This window comes from Pan paniscus, chromosome 11 (assembly GCF_029289425.2).
Source record: "Pan paniscus chromosome 11, NHGRI_mPanPan1-v2.0_pri, whole genome shotgun sequence".
Lineage (NCBI taxonomy): Eukaryota > Metazoa > Chordata > Mammalia > Primates > Hominidae > Pan > Pan paniscus.
Window position 1 is genome coordinate 12,081,359 of NC_073260.2, and position 27,165 is coordinate 12,108,523.

At 41.6% G+C, this 27,165-nt stretch overlaps 1 protein-coding gene across 5 annotated transcripts in view; it reads right to left on the bottom strand.

Moving 5' to 3' along the window:
• GARNL3 (GTPase activating Rap/RanGAP domain like 3) overlaps positions 1 to 27,165 on the bottom strand; it is a 170,476-nt gene that overhangs the window by 121,110 nt on the left and 22,201 nt on the right. For 3 of the 5 annotated variants that reach the window (XM_034929091.3, XM_034929089.3, XM_034929090.3), the window contains exon 3: positions 7,688 to 7,757. In XM_034929091.3, the coding sequence (XP_034784982.1) occupies positions 7,688 to 7,757 (70 nt within the window). Of the gene's footprint in view, positions 1 to 7,687; positions 7,758 to 7,828; positions 8,161 to 8,710; positions 8,813 to 27,165 lie in introns of those variants that run through there. The other 2 variants (XM_003824004.5, XM_034929092.3) reach the window with 2 other exon arrangements.

A 27,165-nucleotide genomic window follows, 5' to 3' on the forward strand; every position in this document is an offset into this window, starting at 1 on the left:
GTGAAACCTGTCTCTACTAAAAATACAAAAATTAGCTGGGCGTGATGGTGTGCACCTGTAGTCCCAGCTACTCAGGAGGCTGAGGCAGGAGAATCGCTTGAACCTGGGAGGCAGAGGTTGCAGTGAGCCAAGATCGAGCCACCAGCCTGGGGAACAGAGTGAGACTCCTCCTCAAAAAAAAAAAAAAAAAAAAAAAAGAGTTGGCCTGCTATGTGAGACACAGATATAAGCCAGATAAATTTTAAAGAACATCTGTCAAAATTATGATTTTAGCTGTACAACGCTGAAGTCTTGATGTTTTGATGTTCCTGAGGGAAATATGCTGGTACCCTCGCTAATCTCTCAGTTTGGTAATACTAGATAGAATATAATTTCTCCCATAAAGTGCCTTTGAAAGTAAAAACCCTACTTAACCCTGAGTAGAGCACAAAACTGAGTTGTGTTAGGGGTGCTGGACAGGCAGTTAAATCACTCATTAGCAAAGCATCATCTTTCTTCACAACAGTCCCACAGGTATAAATCCAATCCGTGCCTGAACAAAAATACAAATTACTACATATCAAGACTTCAAGAGTCAAACAGTCAAAACCTCAAATGTTAAAATCTGCAGATGCCAAGCAAGTTCATCATCAACCGTTCTTTTGATAGTTATTAGACAGTACAGCCAGATACCCTTTGAGGCTACCCTGAGTTCATGACAACGAAATCATGCTATCTGTATAGAGAAGCACTGATATATTTATTTCCTATATAGCAGGGGAGCATGCACGTGGCTCATCTAAATGCAGGTTTGAGTCATTAAGAAACAAGCTTAAAAAGGAATGGACAATATACTACCTTGTTTTATCCTGACTTGAAATCACCAGTAGATCATTACTTACCCAGAAGTATCAAGATACGGGGTTTTATGAGAGTCAGCAGCTGGGCTGGGGAGGGGAGAGGTCTATATTGTGCCCATACCATTTATCACTGATACTGTATCAATTTCCTAGCCATCCAGTTTAAAGGCCAAAAAAAGATCAATAAAAGCTACAAACAATCTTGTGCTTTTTCTGACAGATTTCAACACAAAGTGATGAAGAATGGTTGATGGTGTGATAGCTGTGTCTTGCCTAGAATGCTGCCATGAGAGACAAGACTTGCAATTCATCAAGAAGAAAAATGGCATATGCTTTTGATGAAATGCACTGCCAGCTAATGAGCCTAAGTATATTGGTTGAGGGGGGAATCAAAGAGGCTTGTTTTTTCTTTCCTTTATTTATTTTTGATGGGTTAGGCCACTCTCTAATTTCAACCAAATGGGATCATTCATTCATTCAATCAATAGTTACTAAGTAACTAATGCTAAGCATTGTGCTTAGTTCTAGAGATACAGTGGCAAATAAACATTATTCCTATTTTTAGGGAGTTCATAATCTATATCTTTATTTATGGTATTTAAAAAAGTACAGAGATAAGGGAGTCCATCAGCAGAGGAAGAAATTTTCACTAAGTGCTTTTAGTTTGAGCTTTTAAATTCTCACTATATGAAGGAATGTTAATGGACACATTTGGGAGTTCCAGCTCAGCTCATGCCCTTCTTTGAAACTGACTTGTCTATATCATCTCCAGAGAAAATCTGCCCTGTCCACAAGCATTGCTGAGGGGATGGGCCTCAAAAGCCATGTTTATAGTCTATGACCCCACTACCCTGAGCACAAGTGTTTGAATCAGGGATAGATACCTGAACAAAGAGGAAACAATCCATAGTATTCTATTTGGAATTTGAAATTAGGATCCAAGAATGAAGAGACCACGGTGGCCAACAGAGCTGTAACCCATGTAAACCATGGGGACTGGGGGGCCAGAAATCAATTCAGTAATAAAAAAACATTTATAAGAAACTTAGTATGTGCCAGGCCCTGTGCCATGTTCTAGAAATAAAACAATGAACAATACAGAGTAGTAAGTAAGTGGTAAATGAAATGAATATAGATTGTGATAAGCACTGCTAAGAAAACAAATAGGATGTTGAGTTAGAGAATAGCAGAGGAAGGAACTAATGTTGATGGGATGGTCAGGGGAGGCCCCTCTGAGAAGATGGTATTTAAGCTGAGATCAGCCGTGAGAAGCCCCAAGAATCCATCAGTAAGAATGACTAGTAAGCGCAGGGGTCCTGGGACAGGGAAGAGCTCAGTGTGTTCCAGAGACCAGGATAAAGGCCGGACATTTGAGCCACCGTGAGGAAGCGGCATGAAAGAAGGTGAAAGAGAAAGACAGGGTAAGGATCACATAGGTTCTTGTAGGCCTTGGTACATGGTCTGGCCTTGAAGTACAATGAACAGCTGAAGAAACATTTTAAGAAGGAAAAGACATTGTATTGTCAACATTTTAAAACATCATTCTGTCATAAGGACAGACATATGGACCAATGAGACAGAAGGGAAGCCCAGAAACTAACCCTCACATCTATAGTCAATTGATTTCTGACAAGGGTACCAGGCCATTCAATAGGGAAAGGACAGTCTTTTCAACCACTGGTGCTGGGAAAACTGGATGTCCACAAGCAAGAGAATGCAGCTGGACTCTTACCTCACACCATATAGAAAAAATGAACTCAAAATGGCTCAAAGACATAAAATGGCTCAAAGACAGCTAAAACCATAAAAGCCTTAGAAGAAAACATACGAGAGAATCTTCTGGACATTGAATTTAGCAATAATTTCTTGGATATAACACCAAAAGCATAGACAACAAAATAAATAATAGATAAATTTTACTTCATCAAAATTAAAAACTTTTGTGCATTAAAGGCACTGTCAACAGAGTAAATAAGCCACAGAATGGAAGAAAATATTTGGAAATCATCTGATAAGGGACAAATAACCAGAATATAAAAAGAACTCCTACAACTTGACAGCAAAAAAAAAAAAAAAAAAAAAACACAAAAAACAAAACAAAACAAAAACCCAATTCAAGAATGAACAAAGAATTCGAATAGTCATTACTCCAAAGAAGATACACAAATGGCCAATAAGCATATGAAAAGATGCTCAACATCACTAATCACTAGGGAAATGCAAATCAAAGCCACAATGAGATACCACTTCATACTATTACGATGACTATTATTTTAAAAATGGAAAATAACAGGTGTTGGCAAGATTGTGGAGAAATAGAAACTTTGTGCATTGCTGGTGGAAATGTAAAACGGTACAGCCATGGTGGAAACAAGTTTGGCAGTTTCTCAAAAAGCTAAAAACAGAATCACCTTATGATCCGGCAATTCCACTCCTAGTTAATAAACTCCAAAGAATCAAAAGCAGGACTCCAACAGGTATCTGTACACCAGTGTTCATAGCAGCATTAATTTTAATAGCTAAAATGTAGAAACAACGCAAGTGTTCATCAACAGATGAATCAATAAACACGCTGGGTGCGGTGGCTCATGCCTGTAATCCCAGCACTTTGGGAGGCCAAGGCAGGAGGACTGCTTGAGCCCAGGATTTCGAGACCAGCCTGGACAACATAGAGAGACCTTGTCTCTACTAAAAGTCAAAAAAATTAGCCCGGTGTGGTGGCATGCATCTGTAATACCAGCTACTTGGGAGGCTGAGGTAGGAGGATTACTTGAGCCCAGGAGGTCAAGGCTGCAGTGAGCCATGACTGTGCCACTGCACCCCAGCCTGGGTGACAAGGTGAGATCCTGCCTCACAAACAGACAAACAAACAAAACAGATAAATGGATAAACAAAATGTGGTGTATCCATACAACGGAATATTATTCAGCCATAAAAAGAAATGAAATTCTGATATACACTATCACATGGATGAACCCTGAAAACATGCTAAGAGAAATAAAACCAGATACAAAAGGACAAATATTGTATGATTTCACTTATAGGAGGTATCTAGAATAGGCAAATTCATAGAGACAGAAAGTAGAATAGAGGTTACCTGGGGCTGGGAAGCTCTGTTTTTAGCTTTTTGAGGAACTGCCAAATAGGAATCCAGTGTTTAATTGATAAAGAGTTTCATTTTGGGATGACGGGAAACATTCTGAAAGTGTATAGCAGTGATGGTTGTACACCAATATGAATGTATTTAATGCTCCTTGAACTGTACACTTAAAAATAGTTAAAATGGCAAAGTTTATGTTCTGTCTGTTTTACCACAATAAAAAATAAACTAAAAAAGAAAACACCACTCTGACTGCTGGGAAAAATGAGCTGGAGAGAGGCAACTGTGCCATCAGAAGCTGTTCTGCAGAGAGGAGAGTGATACAGACACAGAGAAATGTGAAGACAAGAAAGCATATGGACCAGAGAGAAAGAGAAAATAGTGGCTTGCTGGCTTTCCATCACATGAGGCGCAGCTGCACTTCCCTCCCGTGAGATTCACCCATATCCTTTCAGTGAATTGCTTTATACTTGACCTAGACAGAACAGATCTCTGTTCTTCACAAGAAAACAATCCCTGGTTAAGGCAGGGAAACAGCTGAGATCCAGATACAACACAGCCTGGGGACACGGTGTGAGGCTGCTAGTTTCTAAAGTGAAGGCTCCATGAGAGCAGAAAAATGGTTTTGCTTCTCTCCCCTGACTCTCAGTGACTCGCACAGAGCCTGACACATGGATGACCCTCAATAAATATGTGTTGAAAGAACGCTAAGTAGTTCTCCCACGAGTCTGTCAAGATCTGGGTTTCCATCTTCTCATCACCAAACTAATGCAGGATGGAAACCTAGAGAACTAAGCCCTAAGTCTTCTCTCATTACTGATATGAATGGCCGAGCTTCATTCTTCACAAGACTTGTGACTTGTTCAAGGTCAGGAGAAGTTCATGCTAAAATTTCAATTTTATATAATCTTAGACGCCTTTCTGGAAAGTTTGAGTTCCAAGATGCCCAACACTTATTGGGTTCCCAACAATTTTCATCACAGCAGGCATAAGAAAAGTCAAACTCACTTTTTCATAAGTCCCTGCAACACATAATGGTTTGTAATTTAATAATACTCTGTTGTTCAGAAGTGAGAGGAAACATCACGCTCCTCTTAAAACACTGCAGTCAGAATTTCAAGAGATCCTCAGATAATAAGAACGGAGCTCTGCTCATTTCACTTTTCCCAACCTTCCTGACCACCAGCACACATGTCATTTTTAATACGGGAAAATGAGAAACAACCTAATTTTACAAAATTTACACAGATAATCATTTATCACTATGTTGGCCTATCATGTACCCATTAAAATATGACTCTGAAGACTATATAAGAAGACATTTAGAAAATACAGTATAAATGGAAAAAGAAGAATGCGAAATTAAATTAAATACATAATTTCATTATAACAAGATAAAAATGAGGTTTGTAGCTATAAGGACTGGAAGGTACCACAAGGAGATGAAAACAGTTGCTGCAAGGTAAGATTATACGTGGAATTTTTAAATATATTTAAAATGTATTTTATAATATTCTAAAAAGTCAACTACAAATACACATACACACAGTCATGGCCCCAGAGGAAAAATGTGAACAAATGGATTGAGGAACGTTTGGTCAACTGGATACCTCATCAGGCCAAGGATAACTGATGACCTAGCTGAGGTCCTCTAAGGCAGAGCTTCTTAAAGTATGATCCTGGGACCAGCAATATCAATATCAATCTGGGAACTTGTTAGAATTGCAAATTGTAGGTTAACCTTGGATCTACTGAATTTGAAACTCTGGGACTAGGGCCCAGCAATCTATGTTTTAATCAGCCTTCCAGAGAGTTCTGATGTCTGCTCAAGTTTGAGAACCACTGCTCTCAAGTACTTTTCCATTCTGATATTCTGTGATTTCCCCACATCTTTAAAGAGTCCATCTTTCACACCCATGTTATCTCCCCCAAGTAATGTTGTCCCTGTTTAAAAGCGCTCCATATTACTTGCTAGGCCAAGTCCAAAGTGTTCACCTGACAGTCAAGGCTCTACTTTTGCTACTGAATTTTGTCTTTATGACTGCAGCTGGTTAACATAAACTGTGCTTATGTGCTAAGTACTTTATGTACATGATCTCATTTAATCCTCATAACAACCCTCTAAGGTAGATAACAGAAATATCCCCATTTTATAGATGAGAAAACTGATGCTAAAGGAAGTCCAAGATCATACAATTAGTGAATGATGAAACAAGAATGACTTCAGATCACATGTTCTTCAGCATTACTGAGGTTCAGAGAAGTAACCTGACTGGTCACAAAGATAAGTAATAGACCTGGTATGGGAACCCAGGCCTACCTGATTCCAAAGCTTGCTTGCTTTGTAATTACAAAGCTCTTTGCTAGGCAGGACCATTTGCTCATTGCCTTGGGACACGGCATTGCCAGGAATCATACTGTTAGCTCATACCTACTGTCTATCCACTCTGCCACCAACTCACATCCCACAGCTCTCTGCAAGGTCTTCCATGGTGTGTCTCTGAGACCCCTGGCCAGAATGGGTGATCCCTTCCTTCTCTGAACCCCCGTGGTGCTCTACATGCATCTCTTTCACAGTACCAATTCCTACTCTGACTTATAGCTATGCACCTGCTCCTTCAGGGGAGGTGGTGGTCTAAGTGGTGTAGTGTCACCAGTGACAGACAGAACAGGTGTTGACTGAATCACCTGAGGTATCTTTTATGTGGCTAAATTCATTCTTCAGATAATTTATGTGTCTTATCTACCCAGCCAGAGGACAGTAAGCTCCTTAAGAACAAGGACTATATCTTTTACTCATTTTATATTTTCAAGAATACCCAGCTCCAGACTAGGTACACAGTCAGGTCCATAACATATGCTTGAGTTCAAGTAGAACGCCACTGGTACACAACTCCGCTATAAATTTTTCTACTACTTAAACTCTGCAAGGATGCAGCTTATATTAATAGGGGAAAATTGGGTGCTACACAAATAGATACAAGCAACTCATTTTTAATAAATAGAAATAGTAGACAATGTCATTAACAGTGTTAAATAATAATCAATATAATTTTATGAGCACATTTCTGAAAATTTGTTCAGATTTTCACATAATTGGAAAAAATCACATTCTATCTTTAAAAAATATTGAGACTATTATATGCTTTCATTATGGCTCTTTTAAAATGAAAACACACAAATTTTAAAAATCATAGCACAAACACTAACGTCTCTCATTAAGGAAAATGTAAATATTTTCATTCCAAATATTGATCATCCATAATAGTCATTTATCTAGTCCAACCAATATGCTTTTAATGGGAAAAACAGCTCTCATAAATATTCTAACTCCTACTACACACCCAGAAAGCAAACATACAGAAAATCAGAATACATATTTCAATAATATTTAAACCTTGAAAACTAGATTTATAAACTTTTAGGAAAAAGGTCATATATAAGCCAAATGCCACCTTTCTTAATTCATAAATTGTTTTATTTAATTATATATACAGAGAAAAATACCAAGCCGTAACATATTTTTAACAAACTGGAAGACAAGATTAAAAAGTATGTAACAATAAAAACAAATAGATAAAGATGATCAAATTATCATAGCCTTTGTATAGTTATTTATTCCAATCCAATCCTTACACTGTACCCACATGGTCTAACAGTAAATATACAACAAAAGATCTGATGAGCTTGGCAATCGTCTCTAAATCTAAATCAATGTACTACCACTGAACAGACAGCATAAACTTACCAGCTCCACAGATCCATAATGTTTCCTACTGAAATCCCCACGTCTACAGCCTAGGTCTTCCGAGACAGAGCTGGAACAAAAATGCTTCATCAGTATTATACATAGCGATCTGGCCACAAACCTTCTGCAAAAATCAACTACCATTTGCAAAAAGGGCTGCTATGGAACAGACTTGCAGTGCCCCGGCTCCTCACTGCAGGGGAGCCTCCTTGCAACAGACACAGTCCCCAGCAGCCATTGCAGAGCCTGGCTTTCATGGAGCCCTCAATAAAAAGCAAATGCCAGAGTCATCCCTGGAAGTATAGGCAATGATTGAATTAAATATTTAGTCATTTGGAATCGATTGAAATTTCCAAGGCTACTGGTGGTTTATAATTTCATTTCTGTATAACCAGAGAGGAGAGAAGCCCTGCAGTAAACTTGAGGCAAGGGACAAAGCTGCTGAACCGGATCTTGCAATTATCTTTCATTTAAGAGAGCCTCTTTGTCCCAAATATGCAACATAAAAATAACCAGCATTATTTAATGCTATATTTTAAGTAAGAGAAAGAAATTTCACAATCGTGGTAGGCTCCACCCTCTGTCCCCTTTTAATTTAGGATTTTTATGTGGCAATATGAAAAAAGACCAGAACTAACAGAAAATCTAATGTCCAAGTATATTCAGCTTTTTACATAGCAGCAGCTACCCACCCCCCAAAAAGGCTTAAATCAGATTTCAAAAATCACATGTTGTTGAAGAGTAATTAAAACAAGGGCAAAATTGTTACTACGTTTTCATCCTGAATGCACAGTTGCACACTCAAAAGGCACAAATCTTATTAGTTAGTATATTTAGCACTCAAGCAATACTCATGAAACCACATGAGATCCACAAAATATAAACAGTTTTAATAAGTTTGATTCTAATATGTCATGCAAATAACTCTACGATAACATAGAAAATAAAATTATATAGGAATAACATGTTTACTATATTCAAAACATTTGGGATCTAACATGCAAAGAAAGGTGCATTTAGTACCTTTTCATCCTTCCTTAAAAGGTAGGTTGCATTTTCTAAATTACAGCCCTCTTGGCACATGCAGAAAGAGACTGACTCTGATGTTTAGCAACCAGAGAACTGACTCTCTGCCAGGACACTGTTTGACAGGCTCCAAGAAAGACAGCATGAGAGAAATGAGATTAGAGAGTCTAATGGCATTCTGCTTCCACCATTTCACAGAGATGGCTGAATTAATCTTATATGAGAAATTTAACCTTTTGTAGTCCTCCCTCTCTTAGTTGAAAATGGGCAACACATCAATGCATGCAGTTTGAAAGTGTTCCAGATATTACCCAGGCTACATTCTTGCTTCTAGTGATATGATTTTCTACCCAAAAATCTCCAAAAAAGAATAAAAACCTTCCCTCCATGGTCTATTCCAATCTGTATTAAATATGTCCTCTACGCCCATTTTCTTAGCTCATTTTGAAGACCTTCCTGGAGGCTACTGCCATTCCCCTACATATCAGTTACCAAGCCCGCATCACTGGCCGCTCCAGTGAGAGGAGTGCCGGTGGACTTGGACAGAGATCAGGCACAGAGCGGATGCCCAATGGCTGTTGACTAAATGCTGTGTCTGCCCAGAGCTCAACCCGCCGCTTCAATTTCAGCCAGGCCCACTAGGAAATTAACAACAGCAACAGCTTCTAACATGAATAGCCAATAATACGAAAAAAGCAAGGATGTAGAGCACTGGGTCCTCCCTGTGCTGCCATCAGCTCTGCTGAGGGGGTTCTGAGACACGGTGCCAATTCCCTAACTTTACCAGCAGCCAGACACAAACACATAACCCTATATCCTAGATCCACCACCTTCCTTAGATGCCTCACAGAAGGAAAACAACGTCCTATGAAAACAACCAGGGAGCAAGCTATAAAGAGAATGTCCACTATGTGTTGCCCTCCCTTCCCCCATATTACATTTCATTCAATATACCGCAGAGGGATGCTTGCTAATAGTGGGAACCAGGCTGACCTATATGGGCTGCATTTCTTGGGTTGTAGGAGGCATTCAAACCAGCCAAGTTAAAAAGACCTAGCCACTTCCCTCTTCCTTTCCCAGGCTCTCTGGCCTCTAGGCCTCCAGCACAAGGGTTAGGAGTAGAATGGCTCACCCAGAGCTCCAAGGGGAGCTTTGTTCTCCTCCCAAGGCCCCAGTGTCTGGCCTACTGCCTGGCACATAGTGGACATGCAGTAAATGCTTACTGCATTAATGAAGGTATTTGTATATCTTTTGAATCATACTAGCTAATGCCTGACAGCACCTCTTCTACCAGGGCAGGCTGCCCACTGCCACCCCCCCTAATGAGCCATTATAATTCTCTGCTGGCCATTATTCCCTCAGTCCAGAGTCCTGGCCTATAAGGCAGCCACTGCTATGTGCATGCCAAAACCTGTTCTCCTTTTGTCTTGGACTTGGACTACCTTTCCTAGCCCCTCTTGCAGGATGTGTGGCCATGAGACTGAGCTCTGGCCAAGACAATATAGGCCAAAGTGATGGATATGCATCACTTCCAGCACATCCTCTGAAATGTGCCTGATCTTCTAGCCTTTGGCCAGCTGGACAGAGAGGCTGTAGAGACCTGCAGGAGGGCAGAGCTTCAAGATGGAAAAACATGGGTCTCTGATTGACCACATGGAAGGCCACACCATGAAGAACATCTGTATGGAAGGCTACACCACAAAAAACATCTGTACTAGAATATGATGTGAGCAAAATGTAAACATTTAGTTGTGTTAATCAGGTAGAATTTGAGTCTACCAGTTAAAGCTGCTGTTTTACCTGAACTAATACAGAAGTAGGTATCTTGCAGTGGGGTGCTGCAATAGCAACAACCTAAAGTAGTAGGCAGGCAGCAGCCAGTGAGGAAATGGATCTCAGAGGCTGGAAAGATAGAAATCTATATTAGATGGTAGCAAAATATTTGGTAAAACTTACACCTGCAGTCATTCAGAAGGTGGACCATGTACTCAGCAAGCCTGCAGATCTAGGGAAAGTGGCTAGAAACAATCAGAGTGAAGTTGAGCACTGTCTCCTCTTGGCTGAACTTAGCGAGGTTCTTCACAATGAAGAGACAATCCCAGGAAAGAATTGGAGGCGTTTCAAGCAAAGATAGACGAAAACAGAATGAATCTAGAGACCAAGGGCCTCATGGACTTGAGAAATCAGTTTCTGGATCCCGAACAATAACAGCTCTGGCCAAAGAAATATGGGTAGAAATGAGGGGCACCTCTACCAGACCCAGCCCTTAAAAACTTCCCATGAAGGCCGGGCGCGGTGGCTCACGCCTGTAATCCCAGGACTTTGGGAGGCCGAAGGGGGCGGATCACCTGAGGTCGGGAGTTCGAGACCAGCATGACCAACATGGAGAAACCCTGTCTCTACTAAAAAAAATACAAAATTAGCCAGGCATGGTGGTGCATGCCTGTAATCCCACCTACTTGGGAGGTTGAGGCAGGAGAATCACTTGAACCCGGGAGGCAGAGGTTGCGGTAAGCTGAGATTGTGCTATTGCACTCCAGCCTGGGCAACAAGAGCAAAACTCTATCTCAAAAAAAAAAAAAAAAAAAACCAACAAAAAAAACACCTTCCCATGAATAATCCTTGGTCTCTTTCCTTATCTGCCAGCTGCAATGGAGAGGACTCTGGGGCCCAAGAGGGATACAGCCGCAATATGAAGGGGCCTAGGTCTTAAATGACCACATAGAAGATTCTTTTTTTTGAGACAGAGTTTCGCTTTTGTTGCCCAGGCTGGAGTGCAATGGCGCAGTCTCAGCTCACTGCAACCTCCACCTCCTGGGTTCAAGCAATTCTCATGCCTCAGCCTCCCAAGTAGCTGGGATTACAGGTGCCCGCCACCATGCCCAGCTAATTTTTGTATTTTTAGTAGAGATGGGGTTTCACCATGTTGGCCAGGCTGGTCTCGAACTCCTGACCTCAGGTGATCTGCCTGCCTCAACCTCCCAAAGTGCTGGAATTACGGGCGTGAGCCACCACACCCGGCCCACATAGAAGATTCTAACCAGGAGTAGCCTCACTGGGCTCTGATATGAGTGAGCAATAACTTTTATTGCCTTAAGTCACTAGGATTCAGGGTTTATCTGTTACATCAGGCAATTTTATCTTAGTTGATACAGCTCTCCATAGGTAATAGAAAGTAGTGTAAGAATAAGTTCCACAAACAGGGGTTGTCAGAGGGCTGGTGGGCCAGGATGACTCTAGATCAGGGGTTGGCAAACTACAGCCCAATTCAGCCCAGCGCTTGTTTTTGAAAGCAAAGTTTTATTGGAGCATAGCCATGCCCAGTGGTTATGAACTGTCTATGGCTGCTTTTGGATTACAACAGCAGAGTTGAATTGCTCCAACAGAGACCCATATGGCCCACAAAGCCCAAACTATTTACAAACTGACCCTTTAAAGAAAAAGTTTGTCAATCCCTGTAGTATAGTCTCCCAAATCCCTACTGTTGGTTTTAGGCCTACCCAGAAACTGATTAGTGTGTCAGTGAAGAAAATTCTGACACCATGTCAGAGGACATGTTCCTCAGACTTTAGAGTCTGAGCTTTGCAAAAATGCAGATTCCCTGGCCCTATTCCGAGAGGTTGTAAGTCAGTTAATCTGTGATTTTAAGGAGCAGCCAGGGGAATTCTGATGCAGGCAGTCCACAAACAATGCTTTGAAACATATTCCTTTTCCAGATGACTCAGGAATCCTGGGAAACCTGTTAACCATTCTGTAGCACTCTTTATAAGGAAGGACAAGGCTAACTTAATCCAGGTTTCTATCCGTGGGAGGAGATGCAATGTAGTCCCTCAGAGCACGCACTTCAGTCACAGACATGGGTTCTCAGCCTCTCTGGGAATTAGTTCCTTCATCTGTACAATGCAATTGAAAATATCATCTACTTAGCAGGGTTATAAAGAATAAACAAGAAAAAGCAGACAAGGTTCTAAGCACAATGTCTGTTGCCCATGCTAGAGTGCAGTGGTGTAATCATAGCTCACTGCAGGCTTGAACTCCTGGGTTTAAGCGATCCTCCTACCTTAGCCCCTTGAGTAGATGGGACTACATGCCTGGTTAATTAAAAAAAATTTTTTTTTGTAGAGATGGGCGGGGGGTCTCACAATGTTTCCATGGCTGGTCTCGAACTCTGGCCTCAAGTGATCCTCCCACCTCAGTTTTCCAAAGTGCTGGGATTACAGGTATGAGCCACCACATCCAGCCAGCTCTTATTAATAATATGAATCCCTCTCAGGTTTTTAGAAAGGGACCTGGAAAGTTGGAATAAATGATTACTAAATTTTAAAATAATTTTAAATAAAATGCTTTGCCTTTTATCCCCAGGTAGCAGTAAGGGAGACCCAGGGCCAAGCAGCAGGCTTCCCAGGGCAGCGCTGAGGATGGCATCATGCTTCAGCACTACATCTCCTCCCTAAAAGCGTTGGCCTAGCAGTTTGACCTCACCTAGAAAATACCTGGGACCCCCTGTTGCCATGACAAGGGGAAGAGACTTTGAAACCTGGCTAGAGAAAGTGACCTGAACAAGGCAAGTACCAAAAAGAACTTCAAGTTTCCCACAGGCAACGTGGTCCAGGCTCTAAATATAAACCCTTCTGCTTTGGCAATTTAACATGTGAGGATGCTGAATCACACTTCGCAGGCATGAACAGAGCTGAGGACCTCCATGTTAAATCTCTAAATATGGCCTGGGATGAGAGCAAAGATTTCCAGCTCCATGTAGAAGCTAGACAGATTTCCATGATGTAAGTCACATTCCTGGAAAGCAGGACAACCTCCTCCAAAGAGTCAAGAGTTGTTAAAACTGATAAGGAAAGAAAAGGAGTCAGCCAGCCCCCAAGGGGAAGCCAAACGCAGAGATCCAGGTCATCACTCAACTGACACTGAGATTAGTGCTGACCTCACAACAGACCCCACAAGGCCAGGCCTCAGCAGTGGCTAGGCCTGGTAGAAGAGTTAAGGGCAACAGCGACAAGGGAGACTCTTCCTAGACCAGTAGAGAGAATTTGTGAGAAGTAACAGGCAGTTGTTCAGAAGCCTACCAACAGTCAGGAGCTCTAGGAAAAGGCCTCAGCCCCTGCTCCACGATAGGCAGACAGTAAGAAACAGATGGAAGGGATTCTCCTTATTGAGGGACAGAGAAGCTAAACCATGTGCCAGACTGTAGTTTTAGGCTTGTAGGGAGCCCAGGGCCTCCTAACAACAGGTGCTAGAATAGCTTCTTGCACAGAAGGGACCAGCTGTCTCTCCTCCTGAAGATAAGTAAAGTGCCACAGAAAAGCAGGGATGCGATGACATTAATTTCTTTTCTTTTTTTCTTTTGAGACAGGGTCTCACTCTTTGGCCCAGGATGGAGTGCAGTGGCAGCATCACAGCTCACTGCAGCCTCAAACTCCCAGGTTCAAGCAATCCTCCCACCTTAGCCTCTCAAATAGCTGGGACTACAGGCACACACCACCATACCCGGCTAATTTTCATATTTTTGTAGAGATAGGATTTTGCCATGCTGTCCTGGTTGGTCTCAAACTCCTGGGCTCAAGCAATCCATCTGCTTCGGCCTCCCAAAGTGTTGGGATTACAGGCGTGAGCCACTGCACCTGGCCCACATTAACTTCTAATAATGAAATGGAACAATTCTGTCCTCTTGAAGACCTTTGAGACATACGAAGTAGGAAGTAAGCAGAAAGATTTCCAAAACAAAAGGGGACCCAGGAAATCAGGGCACTTTGATTCTTCTAACTCTCCAGACAGCTCCCTGCTCCCCTGTTTTGTTTCTGGGGGTACAATACCATGTGTTCCTTGTACCAGGATCTTAAGTTTACCATCCCTTAGCAAGATCCACCAACCATAAAGTGGTTAGATACTCCTGGATTTGAATTTCGGCTCCATCACACATGACCACCGTGACCTCAAACAAGTTACTTATCCTCTCTGAGCCTGTTTCCTCATTGCAACAGGGGGTTAAAACAATATCTGTCTCCATGGGAGGACTGAAAGAGATCATATGGCACACAGTAGCCACTAAATAAATGCTAGTTATTCTAACTGTCATGGATCTTACCTGTCTTGGCCATCGCCATGCCCTGATGTACCTTATAGAGCTCCTGGTTCATAACAGGCCACTTCATAAATATTTGTTGAATAAATTAATTGTGAATAAATTACTACATTTGCTCTACTTGAACACAGGTGGGTTCCTTTCCCTTTCTCTTCTCCCTGCACCCCCCAACAACTGCCAGTATACATTCTCAGACATACTTTCAAGTACATTTGAAGTTATTGTTTACCATTTTTCAGTCATCTTTCTCATTCTACTTCTCTTTTCTCTAATTCTGGAAAGCACACCTCCTACAGAATCGGTGTGTCCACTAAGTTTCTGATGCAGACATATGCCCCTGAAATTTATGTGGTTCACTAGCATTAATAAAGACTTGTGGCAATTCACTGCAAGATTCCTTTCAATAACGATCTCTATCAGTGCCTTTACTATCGTATCTCTAAAATAAAAAATAGTAACCATACCAAATGCTGGCAAGGAAGTGGAGAAGCTGGACCAGTCATCCATTGCAAGTGGGACTATAAAATTTTAAGCTAAGCCTCTTCAGAAAACAGTTTGGCAGTTTCTTATAAGTGAAATATGTAGTTACCATGTGACCCAGCAACTGCACTCTTGAGCATTTATCCCAGAAAAATGAACATGTATGGTCAACACCCTGCACAAAAATGTTCAAAACAGCTTTATTGATAACAGCCAAAAACTGGAAACCACTTAGATGTCCTTCAAAGGGCAAACAGTCAAACAAACTGTGGTACATCCACACCACAGAATACTATTGAGCAATTAAAAGGAACAAACTACTGATGTATCCAACAACTTGGATTAATCTCCAGGGAACTATGCTGAATGGAAAATGTCAATCCCAAAAGGTTACAAATTGTATGATTCATTCTTGAAATGACCAAATTATAGAGGGAGGACGGAGGGAGGTGTGGTTATAAAAGGGCAACATGAGAGAGCCTTTGGGGATGGAACTGTTCTGTATCTTGTCTGTGAATACAGGTAAATACAGGAACCTACACATGTAATAAAACTGCATGTAAAACTGGGCAAATCTAAACATCAGTGGATTGTATCAACATCAATTTCCTGCTTGCAATACAGTACTATAGTTACTATAGTTACACAAGATGCTGCCCCTGGGGGAAACCTGGTAAAGGGTACATGAGATGTCTCTGTGTTATTTCTTACCACTGCACATGAATCTATAATTATCTCAAAATAAAAAGTTTAATTTAAAATACTGTATCTGAGTGAAAATTCTTTCACTCACTTAATAAACGGTTACTGAGTACCTACAAGGTACCAGGCACTGTGCCAGGTGCTGAACCTGAGATATGCGGTCCCTGCTCTCATACAGCTTACAGTGCAGTGGGAAAGAAAGACACAAAGTACACAGGACTTCACAGGAACAAAAATATTGTGCAAGCAAAGCACAATATGTATATAGCAAATCTGGCAAACTGTAAAACAGCCTCTTTTTATCCCCTTCGTCAGTAGCATATGCAGTCTTCGGGTGTGGGTGCCCACAGCAGAAGCCGGGGAGGTCTGTCACACTCTTCTCAGCTCAAGACCCATCATCCAGAAACCTGGGAAACATTACTAACTAAGTGGTTCCTATGAAGTATGATGTTTTGCACACCTGCTCCCTCCTTTCTTAATTCTTCAGTGACAGCAACCTTGGCTTCTCTTTTCCTGTAAGGTCAACACTTGAGGGTTTTCCAGCCCAGAGTATAATTTGGTATGGGAAACATCACTCCATGTGGGATCTATAAATGCATGACCAAATTGTATTAAATGGAAACTTAATATAAGGAAAATAATTCAGTAGGCAACATATGTTGTGGCATACCTCCCTTAACCACCTGCAGATCTACTTCTTTGGGGAAATCCCTTGAAAGTCTATCTCTCCAGGTTCATAAGGTTTCCCTGCTGGGATTCACAAGATCTGCCCCTAGCTGTGCCCAGACCTTGAAGGGATGCCTACTATTTGGAACAGGTGTTTCTGCAGTCCCTAGGAAGTGAGATTCCTAGAGAACACCAAGGTCATTGTGATTCTGCTGCTCAGTGTGGTCTTTTGATATGAGCTGGTGAGAAATGCAATGTCCCAGGACCCACCCCAGACCTAAGAAACCGAATCAGCATTTTAACAAGATTTCCCTGGGATTCATATGCACATTGAAATCTGAGAAGCACTGATTCTAGATCTTGGTTCTCAAACCTACCTGTGTATCAGAACCACCTGGAATTTTGTCTCTAACTTGTTTTATTATCAAATATTTCAAGATACAGAATAATGAAGAATAATATAATGAACATTACAGATATACTTAAAACCCCTGTGTACCTCTCCCTGACCCCATTTACATCTCTCCCTCCCCTGAAACAATCACTAATTGGGCTTATACTGCCTGCTTATAGTTTTATATTTATACTATGTACTTACTCATTTCCAATATACTGCATTGTTTAGCATGTTTTAAAAATTTACACAAGTAAATACTATACCATGCATATCTTCCTGCAACTAGCTCATCTGGCTGAACAGTTTGCTCTTGAGATTTGTTCATGGTGATGCCTGTAGCTCTAACCCACCCACTTTAGCTGCTATATGATATCCTGCTGCATCAATATCCTCCATTCCCCTATTGATGGACATTTTGGTTGTTTCCAATGTTTAAACAATGCTGTAATGAACATCCTTTTACATGCCACTTTGAATACCAGTGCAATCATATCCCTAGATTCCATACCCAGGAGTGAAGCTGCAAGGTCATGATGTGTGCACTCTTATTTTTTCTACATAGTGTCACATTTGCTTTCCAAAGTGAGTACGCCAATTTACCCTCTCATGAGCAGCATATGCATTCTAGTTGCTCCACAGTCTAGCTAACACTTGGGATTTTCAGGCATTAGTTTTTGCCAGTCTGAAGAGTATGAAATGGTGTCTCACTGAGGTACGGCTTTAATTTGCATTCCTCTGATAGCTCAAGAGCTTGAACATCTTTTTCTTTCCTTATTGGCCTTTTGGGCTACCTGTTCCATGATTTGCCTATTCCAAATCTTTTGCCCCCCTCCTTTTTTGTATGTTATTGGTCTTTTTCCAATTAATTGGTAGTTTTTTTTTTTTGAGACAGAATCTCGCTCTGTCACCCAGGCTGGAGTGCAGTGGCACGATCTTGGCTCATTGTAACCTCCACCTCCCAGGTTCAAGCGATTTTCCTGCCTCAGTCTCCCGAGTGGCTGGGATTACAGGCACGTGCCACCACATCTGGTTAATTTTTGTATTTTTAGTAGAGACGGGGTTTCACCATGTTGGCCAGGCTGGTCTCAAACTCCTGATCTCAAGTGATCCGCCTGCCTCGGCCTCCCAAAGTGCTGGGATTACAGGCGTGAGAATTGGTAGATATTATTTGTATATTCTGAATACCAACCCATTTTTTGTTAACAAATTACAGATGTCTTCTTCCAGATAGTTGTTTTTCTTTTTAAATTTTGTTTCTGATATCTTTGATCATGCATAAGTTTTCAAATTCTAATGCAGACATTTTCAATCTTTTCCTTTATGGTCTTTGTTTTTCTGACTTAAGAAATCCTTCACCATCATGATTTCCTAAAGAGTCTCTATTGTTCCATGCAAAAGTTTCAAAGTTTGCTTTATAATTTTTTTCATCTAAATCAGTAAATGTCCAGTTCCTACCCTAGACCTCCTCAATTAGAATCTTCGGGAATGGGATCCAAGCACCTAAATTTTAAACTAAAATACATTTAATAGGTGATTTTGTTACAGTTACCCTGAGAGATGCTGACCAACTCATTTCCCACCCACCAGATGCCAATGAAAGGTATCTTTTCTACAAAATCCCATGAAGCCATCTCATCTCTGTCTCTTTCACTGGGTTAGAAGAGACTTCAGAGACTTCCAGGTCCAGAGACTTAAGGACCTTCTAGTGTCTAATCTTTTATCTGCAATTGTGTATCCTTTACCAGATACTTGAAAAATAGCCATCCAGTCTCTACTTGCACACTCTCAGTGATAAGAAACACCCCCACAACCCAGGTCCTCCCTTCTTCCTGTTAAACAGATTTTTCTATATTGAATTGAAATCCATCACACCTTTATCTCCACCAGCTGGTCCTACACCTACACCCTTCATCTTTTCTTAACTTCCTCACCATCACTCCCACACCCCCAACCACCTGCCTAGTCTGGCACCACTCCCCGCTCAGCACTCCAGCCATACTGCCTTTCTCCTATTCCCTTTCATTTGCTGAGCTGCCCTTAGCACCTAGAATGCTCCCTCCAAACTCCTCCTTCTTCCTGACTCTCCCTCCCAAACTAGGAATTACAAAGAGGGAATCTGATTAACACCCGCCTCCCCACCTACAATTTAAGCTTCACAATGGGTTCCCTGTTTTCAGTACTAAGCCTAAGCACCTAACATACTATCTGGTACAGACTTAGTTCTTAGTAGGGTTTTGTTAAATGAAAGTGTGAATGAATGCAAGCAAGCCAGCCAGTCCTTTGGGGCCATATAAAACAAGTTAAAATCACTTGTATAGGAAAGCCCTTCAAATATCTCAAATATTTGAGGAGAGCCATCATGCCCCCTTGTTTTTTTTCCTTCTGTAAAGGAGGCTGGGAGTAACAGGGGAGGGTGAGGCCAGCTATACTGGGGTAGTGTCTAAAGAAGGGACAGGGCAAACACACAGACCAGTTCATAACTTTCTGTAGGGTCAAGCCCATGAGTCAATCCCTCGGCTCACAATTCCACTAACAGCTGAAGTGAACTGCCTTATACAGCATATTCATGAAATTTGTTTTTGAGTCAGACATAAAAATGCTATAAATGTTGCCTCAGGTTCATCTCAAAAAATTCATTTCAGAGGTTAATACAATGCCACTAATATAAGTGAACAAAGAAAATACTATGGGAGCAATCATAATGAATAAATTGTGACATGGCTCACTAGCTGTCAGTTCACGATGACATTCCCCATGTCTAGAGATTGATGTTTCTCAATACATAGATAATGCAATTAAGTGGAACTGACTGACACCATAACATTAAAAAATCAATCAGCTACAACTGTCAAAATTCATCCCACTGTATATTTAAGATATCTGCATTTTATTGCATGTAAATAACAGCTTAACAAAAAATTCCAAAACAAAGATCACATACAGAAAATATAGAACTCTGAACTTAAACTTAAATAAATATCTACATGTGTAGAGAAATTATATGTGCATAAATGTTGCTTGGTATCTACTTAGCCCTGTCTGAGTCACCACTAACTCACTGCTTGATCTTAGGCAATAAACATCGCCTTCATGGACCTCAGTTCCTACAACTATATAATGGGGTTTGATGGTTTGATTAATAAATTAACTCAACAAATATTTATCATCATAGTGCCTTCCCATTGGATTTAATGAAAAAAGACGTATGAAGCACTTATTGTGGTGTCCAGCTTACACAATAAATATTTGAATAAACAGGCTGTGTATCCATGCTTCTCATCAACAACAGAGAAGAAAAAAGGTCTCTGTAGATGGCTAGGGGCAAGCCAGAATTTGCTGTAGTCTACAATTTTGTTGCTTTAGGAACATAACCATGAGGGAAGGAAAACTTTTCCTCTACCCTCTTAGTTCTTTCCCTGAGGCCTGCAAATTTAACTGGAAAAAGACAAATTGACAAGAGAAAAAGTATACAAGTGTTATGTTTAATTTTACATGCAGGGAGGTTCCACAGAAAACAAATAAAAATCCAAAAAGGCACTTACACTGGGGGGCTTATATACTATTTTGACAAAGGGCGATAATTTGTGGAGAAATGACTAGACAAAGGAAAAAGGGTTTGGGGTTTCTAGAGCTGGTAACTTATTGGAAGGTATATGTGGGGGAAACTAACGGTAGTTAAAGGTTATTTAGTAGGGTTTGTCTCATCTCTATCTCCATCTCTGGTGATAAGTGTTGTTCTCCTCTTGGTGCAGTTAAGGGGAGGGGGCATCCTCACAAGGGGAAATTTATGCCCTGCTTTTAGGCAGATAGAAAAAGGGCAGAGAGTTCTTCCTGTGTCTGCTTTTTTTCAACTGCCTTCTGCTCAAAATAATCCTTTTGCCAAAGTGGTGTATCTTGGGGTGGCATATTCTGATCCCTTTCATTGCCAATACCAATATGTGAGAAATTCTTAGTCTCAAACATAAAAATAAATGCTGTGGAACTGACATGAATTTTGCCTTAATGGATCGGGAGGCACAGAGCTGCTTTTCAAGTGGTCTCTATATTGTATTCCAAATTTCTGGACCAATTTAGGTCCACTCCATGTTATCTGTGCTCTGTTTTTCTTCAGACACATTCAGACCACGTAGTGGAAGAAAAGCAGCTTACTCTGTGCTTTTAAGGTCAAACTATATTTTTGAAAGATTTTCCAAAATGTTTACTTCATTAAGCTGCTCTGATTCTGAGATGCTCTCCTGAAAAAAACAAAACAAAACAAAAAAACTATGAAATCAATGGTGATTGAGAGTGATGAGGGAAGGGGGGATGTTCTTCAAAGAAAGCAAAATAATAGATAAGCCAAACTCACGGAAATATAGGAAGCAAAAGTATTTGAACTAAGAACATTTATTACTATAGGAGATGACAAGAAAACAACCAGGCTGTTTCTAAGGACAAAATTAGATTTACAAAAATGAGTGCTGGCTAAGGAGAATTTAGGGCAGGGCAGCCCAAACAATTGCCTTTTGCCTCTTAAAAGCACTGATTAAAAATAGTAATACTATCTAATCCCTATTTATAGTGTGCCTTTATGGTGTGCTGTACTGTACTTTGAGATGAGGTTAGCACCAAAAATGGGTTACTGGTCCTTGAGGAATATGAAAGTTGAAAGACCCGAAAACTGTAATAGTCAAAGGAATAGAATTCTTAGTAATGGCATAACCTCCTTGAGGAAAAATGATTACTTTTAGCAGTTATTCCTGCAGGGGATGCTGAGCTCAACAGTGAGCAGGGCATTCAGAAAAGGGCCAGGACGTCCTGGCAGGGAGCGAGACCATCCTCCTCCCTGTTCTTAGGGCACAAGGAGCAGCAATAAACAAGTTCTGTTCTGTGCTTGCAGTCTATGAGCAGCATCCTTAACTCTGTGTCACCTTGAATGATGAAGATCCACATCCCTCTCCCTTCAATTCAGTCCACCTCCCTCCCTGAAAATCTCGACTGTGCCTGAGTCTTCACATATTAGCTCTGTTCTAATGACTCTCCAAACCAAACTTCCAACTCGAATCTTTCTCCCCAACTGCAAACTCAGACTTCAAAATACTGAACATGGTTCCATGGATACCCCAGCAGCCCCCAAAATATCATGGGCCCCTAATCAGACTTACTGCCACTCCTGCATTCCTGACTCTGTTAGCAGAGGGGCTGCCCTCTTGCCAGTCGCTCAAGCTACAAAGTTCAGAGTCATCTCCCATGTCTTCTCTCACATCCCACATCTACTCAGTCACCAGGCCTGCTACTGCTCCCACCACCATGTTGCTTTTGAAACGTGTATGACTGTATCTATGTATTGTATTTTATTATTTGAAGAGATAACACATTCAGTTGGTTCAAAACTCAGAGTATACAAGGCTGTACAGGAAAAAGTCTCCCCATCTTCTGCCTCCCAGCCCCCATTTCCTCTCCCCACAGGCAACCTTTATTTTTTCTTGCATAACTCCCAGAGGTATTGTATGTATTTAAAAGAAAAAGAAATACATCTTCCCCTTTCCCCTTTTTTTACACAAATGGTAGCACACTACACACAATCCTACTCCTTGTTCTTTTCATTTAATGTATCTCAGCAATCCTTCCATCAGTAACAAAAAAGCTCTTGTATTCTTTCTTTTTTTTCCACACGGAGTTTCACTCGTTGCCCAGGCTAGAGCCCAGTGGTGCAGTCTCGGCTCCCTGCAACCTCTGCCTCTTGGGTTCAAGTGATTCTTCTGCCTCAGCCTCCCGAGTAGCTGGGATTACAGGCGTCCACCACCACGTCTGGCTAATTTTTTGTATTTTTAGTAGAGACGGGGTTTCACCATGTTGGCCAGGCTGGTCTCAAACTCCTGACCTCAGGTGATCCACCCGCCTCGGCCTCGCAAAGTGCTGGGATTACAGGCATGAGCCACCACACCTGGGCCTCTTGTATTCTTTCTTATATTGAGTAGACATACCATATTTTACTTAACCAAGCCCCTAGCTAAATGGTTTTCAATATTTTCTATTACTAATGATGCTGCAATGCATAATCTTTTATTTATTTATTTATTTATTTATTTAAAGACAAGTTCTCACTCTATCACCCAGGCAGAAGTACAGTGACACGATCACGGCTCACTGCAGCCTCAACTTCCCGGGCTCAGGTGATCCTCCCACCTCAGCCTCCCAGGTAGCTGAGACCACAGGCACACACCACCATGCCCAGCTAATTTTCCTGCATCTTTGGTAGAGAAGGGGTTTCATCACGTTGCCCGGGCTGGTCTTGAACTCCTGGGCTCAAGTGATCCACCCACCTCAGCCTCCCAAAGTGCTGGGATTACAGGTGTGAGCCACTGCACCTGGTCCATAATCTTGTATATGCCATTTTGCACATGAGAATACTTGTAGAATTCCACCCTGTCATAGTTTCTTGCCCCTTCTCCCCTTTCCATTTTTACTTTCTTTACTTTAAGCTCAGATCTTCACTGCTACAGATGCCTTCTAACTGGCATCTCTACTCTAGTAACCTTAACTTACACACAACAAATAGTAAGCACTTTTTACATGCCAGGTACTCTATTAAGACAGGGAAGAAAAAGGAAATAAAAAAGAAAACCCAGCCCCAGCCCCAAAATACTCACCTGTCTCATAGTCGTTGGAGCTTTGGGAACTTATTAATAAACCAACCCTTTCTTGTCTTTTTGGAATTAGCTGGGAATTAGTGACAGGAGTCGGGCAAATGAAAAACAAAATACTGGCCAGGCGTGGTGGCTCACTCCTGTAATCCAAGCACTTTGGGAGGCTGAGGCAGGCAGATCTCTTCGTGTTCAGGAGTTCAAGACCAGCCCGGGCAACATGGCGAAACCATGTCTCTACCAAAAATACAAAAACATTAACTGGGCATGGTGGCGCACACCTGTGGTCCTAGCTAATCAGGAGGCTGAGGAGGTGGGAGGATCACTTGAGCCCAGGAAATGGAGGCTGCAGTGAACCGAGATCACACCACTGCACTCCAGCTTGGACAATGGAGTGAGACCCTGTCTCAAAAAAAAAAAAAAAAAAAGAAAAGAAAAGAAAAGAAAAAAGCAGAAGAAAATAAGAAATTTCCTTGCTGTCAGTGTTTCATTGACAAACAAAGCTGAGTCCAAAAGCAAGTGGGCTTCCTACTACTTCCCACAAGTTTACACCCTGGGGGCAACCCTCCTGTGGGAGAGTCTCATCTGCAGACAGGCAGGCACCTGCCAGGTCGGCTGCAAGGGAAATAGTCTCAGGACTATTTCAACAGGGGAATGGAAACAGATGGGCCCCCACGCCTACCTCTAGAAGACTTGGGTGTGTTTTCCCACATAGAAACAGGAGGCGAAGTAACACACAAGCTCTGTGGGCAACCAGATCCCAAAAGGGAGAGAGGAAATGGGGCAGGGGACGAGTCAGCCGCCCTTCCAACCTCTCTTCTCCATGGGAGTAAAGCAGAAGTTTCTTAATGGAAACACAACGGCAGGGGAATAGAATTCCTCCTAACAGTAAACTAAAAGCTTACTTTCTGGCACTTGTTTTAAAATACAGTAGCCCTACACTTAGGAGCAAACTAGGTATTTCAAAGCTTCTGAAAGCTATTAAAAAGGGTCTAAATACAAACTTCACATGTTTTCACTTATTTGTGGAACTAAATATTAAAATAATTGAACTCATGGAGATAGAGAGTAGGAGGAGGGCTACCAGAGGCTGGGAAGGATAGTAGGGGACAGGGGGTAGTGGTAAGCTTTAATTAATGAGTACGAAAAAATAGAAAGGATGAGTAAGACCTAGTATTTGCTAGCACAACAAGGTGACTATAGTAAAAAATAATTGTATTGTACATTTTTAAATAACTAAAAGAGTATAATTGGGTTATTTGTAACACAAAGAATAAATGCTTAAGGCGAGGGATACCCCAATTACCCTGATGTGATTATAACACATTGCATAACTGTATCAAAATATCTCACGTATCCCATAAATATATACACCTACTATGTACCCACAAAAACTAAAAACAAATAATAAAAAAAAGTTTAAAAATATCTAAATAACAAAATCGCCTAATATTTGTTTAATGCCTTGGTGACAAACTCAAACACATGGCAACTTTGCTCAAAAGATCAAAAACTAAACTATGGACAGTAGGAGACAGGGAGGCTGGCAAGCATCAAGAAGCACGGGGAAAGAGAGAAAAGGAGGTAAAGGAATAGGAGACAACCATCTGACTTGACAGCATTGAGGCCCTGGATCTGAAGCCAGATCCGTCCCTTTTCTTAGTTTGGGTTCCATGAACCCATACATTCTCTTTTTGGCCTAAGCTAATTTGAGTTGGGTTTCTGTCACTTACAACCAACAAGCGCCTCACTAGTCCAGCCTGTAACTGGGCTCTTCAGTGTACACAACAGTGAAACTAATTTTCTAAAGCAGACATCAAACCACCACTTGCCTGTCTCAAAAGCCATTCAGCACCTCCCAATGACTCCAGGATTCAGTACAACATCTTGCACAATATGTCCCTCAATTTGACTTTCCAGACTTTCACTACTTCACCACACAAGACAGCTGTTATTCCTCAACTAAGACAGCTGTTATTCCTCAAAAATGCGCTGAAAGAGTGTCCCTGCTTTGTGCCTTTGCCATGCCAATCTCGCCATCTAGAATCCTCTCCTCCCCAATCTCTGCCTATTAACATTGACGCAAAAAAAAAAAAAAAAGAAAGAAAAAAAGAAGAAGGAAGGTCTACTCCTTTCTCAAGGTCCATTTCACCTTCTCTCCAAGAAGACTTTCCTAAATGCCTCCTGTTCCCAAAGATGTTACTGTACCCTTCTTCAGCCCTGACAGCAATTTTTTTTTTGAGGCAGAGTCTCACTCTGTTGCCCAGGCTGGAGTGCTGTGATGCAATCTCGGCTCACTGCAATCCCCGCCTCCTGGGCTAAAGTGATTCTCCTGCCTCAGCCTCCCACGTAGCTGGGACTACAGGCACATGTCACCCCACCTGGCTGATTTTTTGTATTTTTAGTAGAGACGGGGTTTCACCTTGTTGGCCAGGCTGGTCTCAAACTCCTGACCTCAGGTGATCCACCCACCTTGGCCTCTCAAAGTGCTGGGATTAAGGGCATAAGCCACCGCTCCTGGCCCCTGATATCATTTTCTACATGACCTTTGCTTTATTCTATCTTATATTTTGTGCTTTCTCATCTCAGTGCCCTCTTATTAATGACAACACCAACTACTCAGCTCCCTGAGTTGAAGCTCTGAGCCTCACTTCCTCACCCCACAACCCATACGCTTACCAGATCCACTCTAATCTTTCTCAAAATACTTCCCAAATCAATCCCATCATTCCTGTTGCTCATCAGAACTCTTAACATCTACCTTCATATCTTCTGCTCTGATAGGTCTCCCTGCCACCAGCCTCATCCTACTGAAATCCAGTTGCCTACTGACGCCAATTATCTTTCCAACTTTCAAATCTGAGCATGCTATGCCCTCCTCTAGAGAGTCAAGACCAATGGCTCCCACTCCCCAATGGGTTGATTTCTGTCTCCCTTCACAGGCTCATTGCCCACCACTCCCTAAGAAGCACCAACTTCAAAGTAGGTCTTTGAGGTACTGTGGTACCTAGTGTAAGACCCAACTTGGTGCTTGGTCAACTTCATTGGTGTTCAGCACTGGACTGTTGTTATATATACTTCACTGGACAGCACCGAGAAGCCCTGTGGACGCTGCCATCCCATAAATATTTTTCTCCTGATTGCACTCCTGAGTGCGCTGAGGTTAAGAGATGGGCACTGGACCAGACAGACCGAAGTCCAATCCCTGTTCTGTCACTTCCAAGCTGTGCATCCCAGAAAAGGCTGGGCCTCCGCACCCTTACCTGTAAAGTGGAGATAACAGCACCTATCTCATTGGGGTTTTGTGAATAAATGTGAAAATGCATTTAGGATGCTTGGGCAAGGTGCCTGGTACACAGGTGATCAATAAATATTTGTTCAGTGAAGGAGTTAATGAATAGGCGGCCCACAAAATGGTAGTGGTTCTTAAAGACGCATCTTTCCAGGGAACCCAATCTCTGGCTGCCTTGCAATTTGGTTTCAAGTC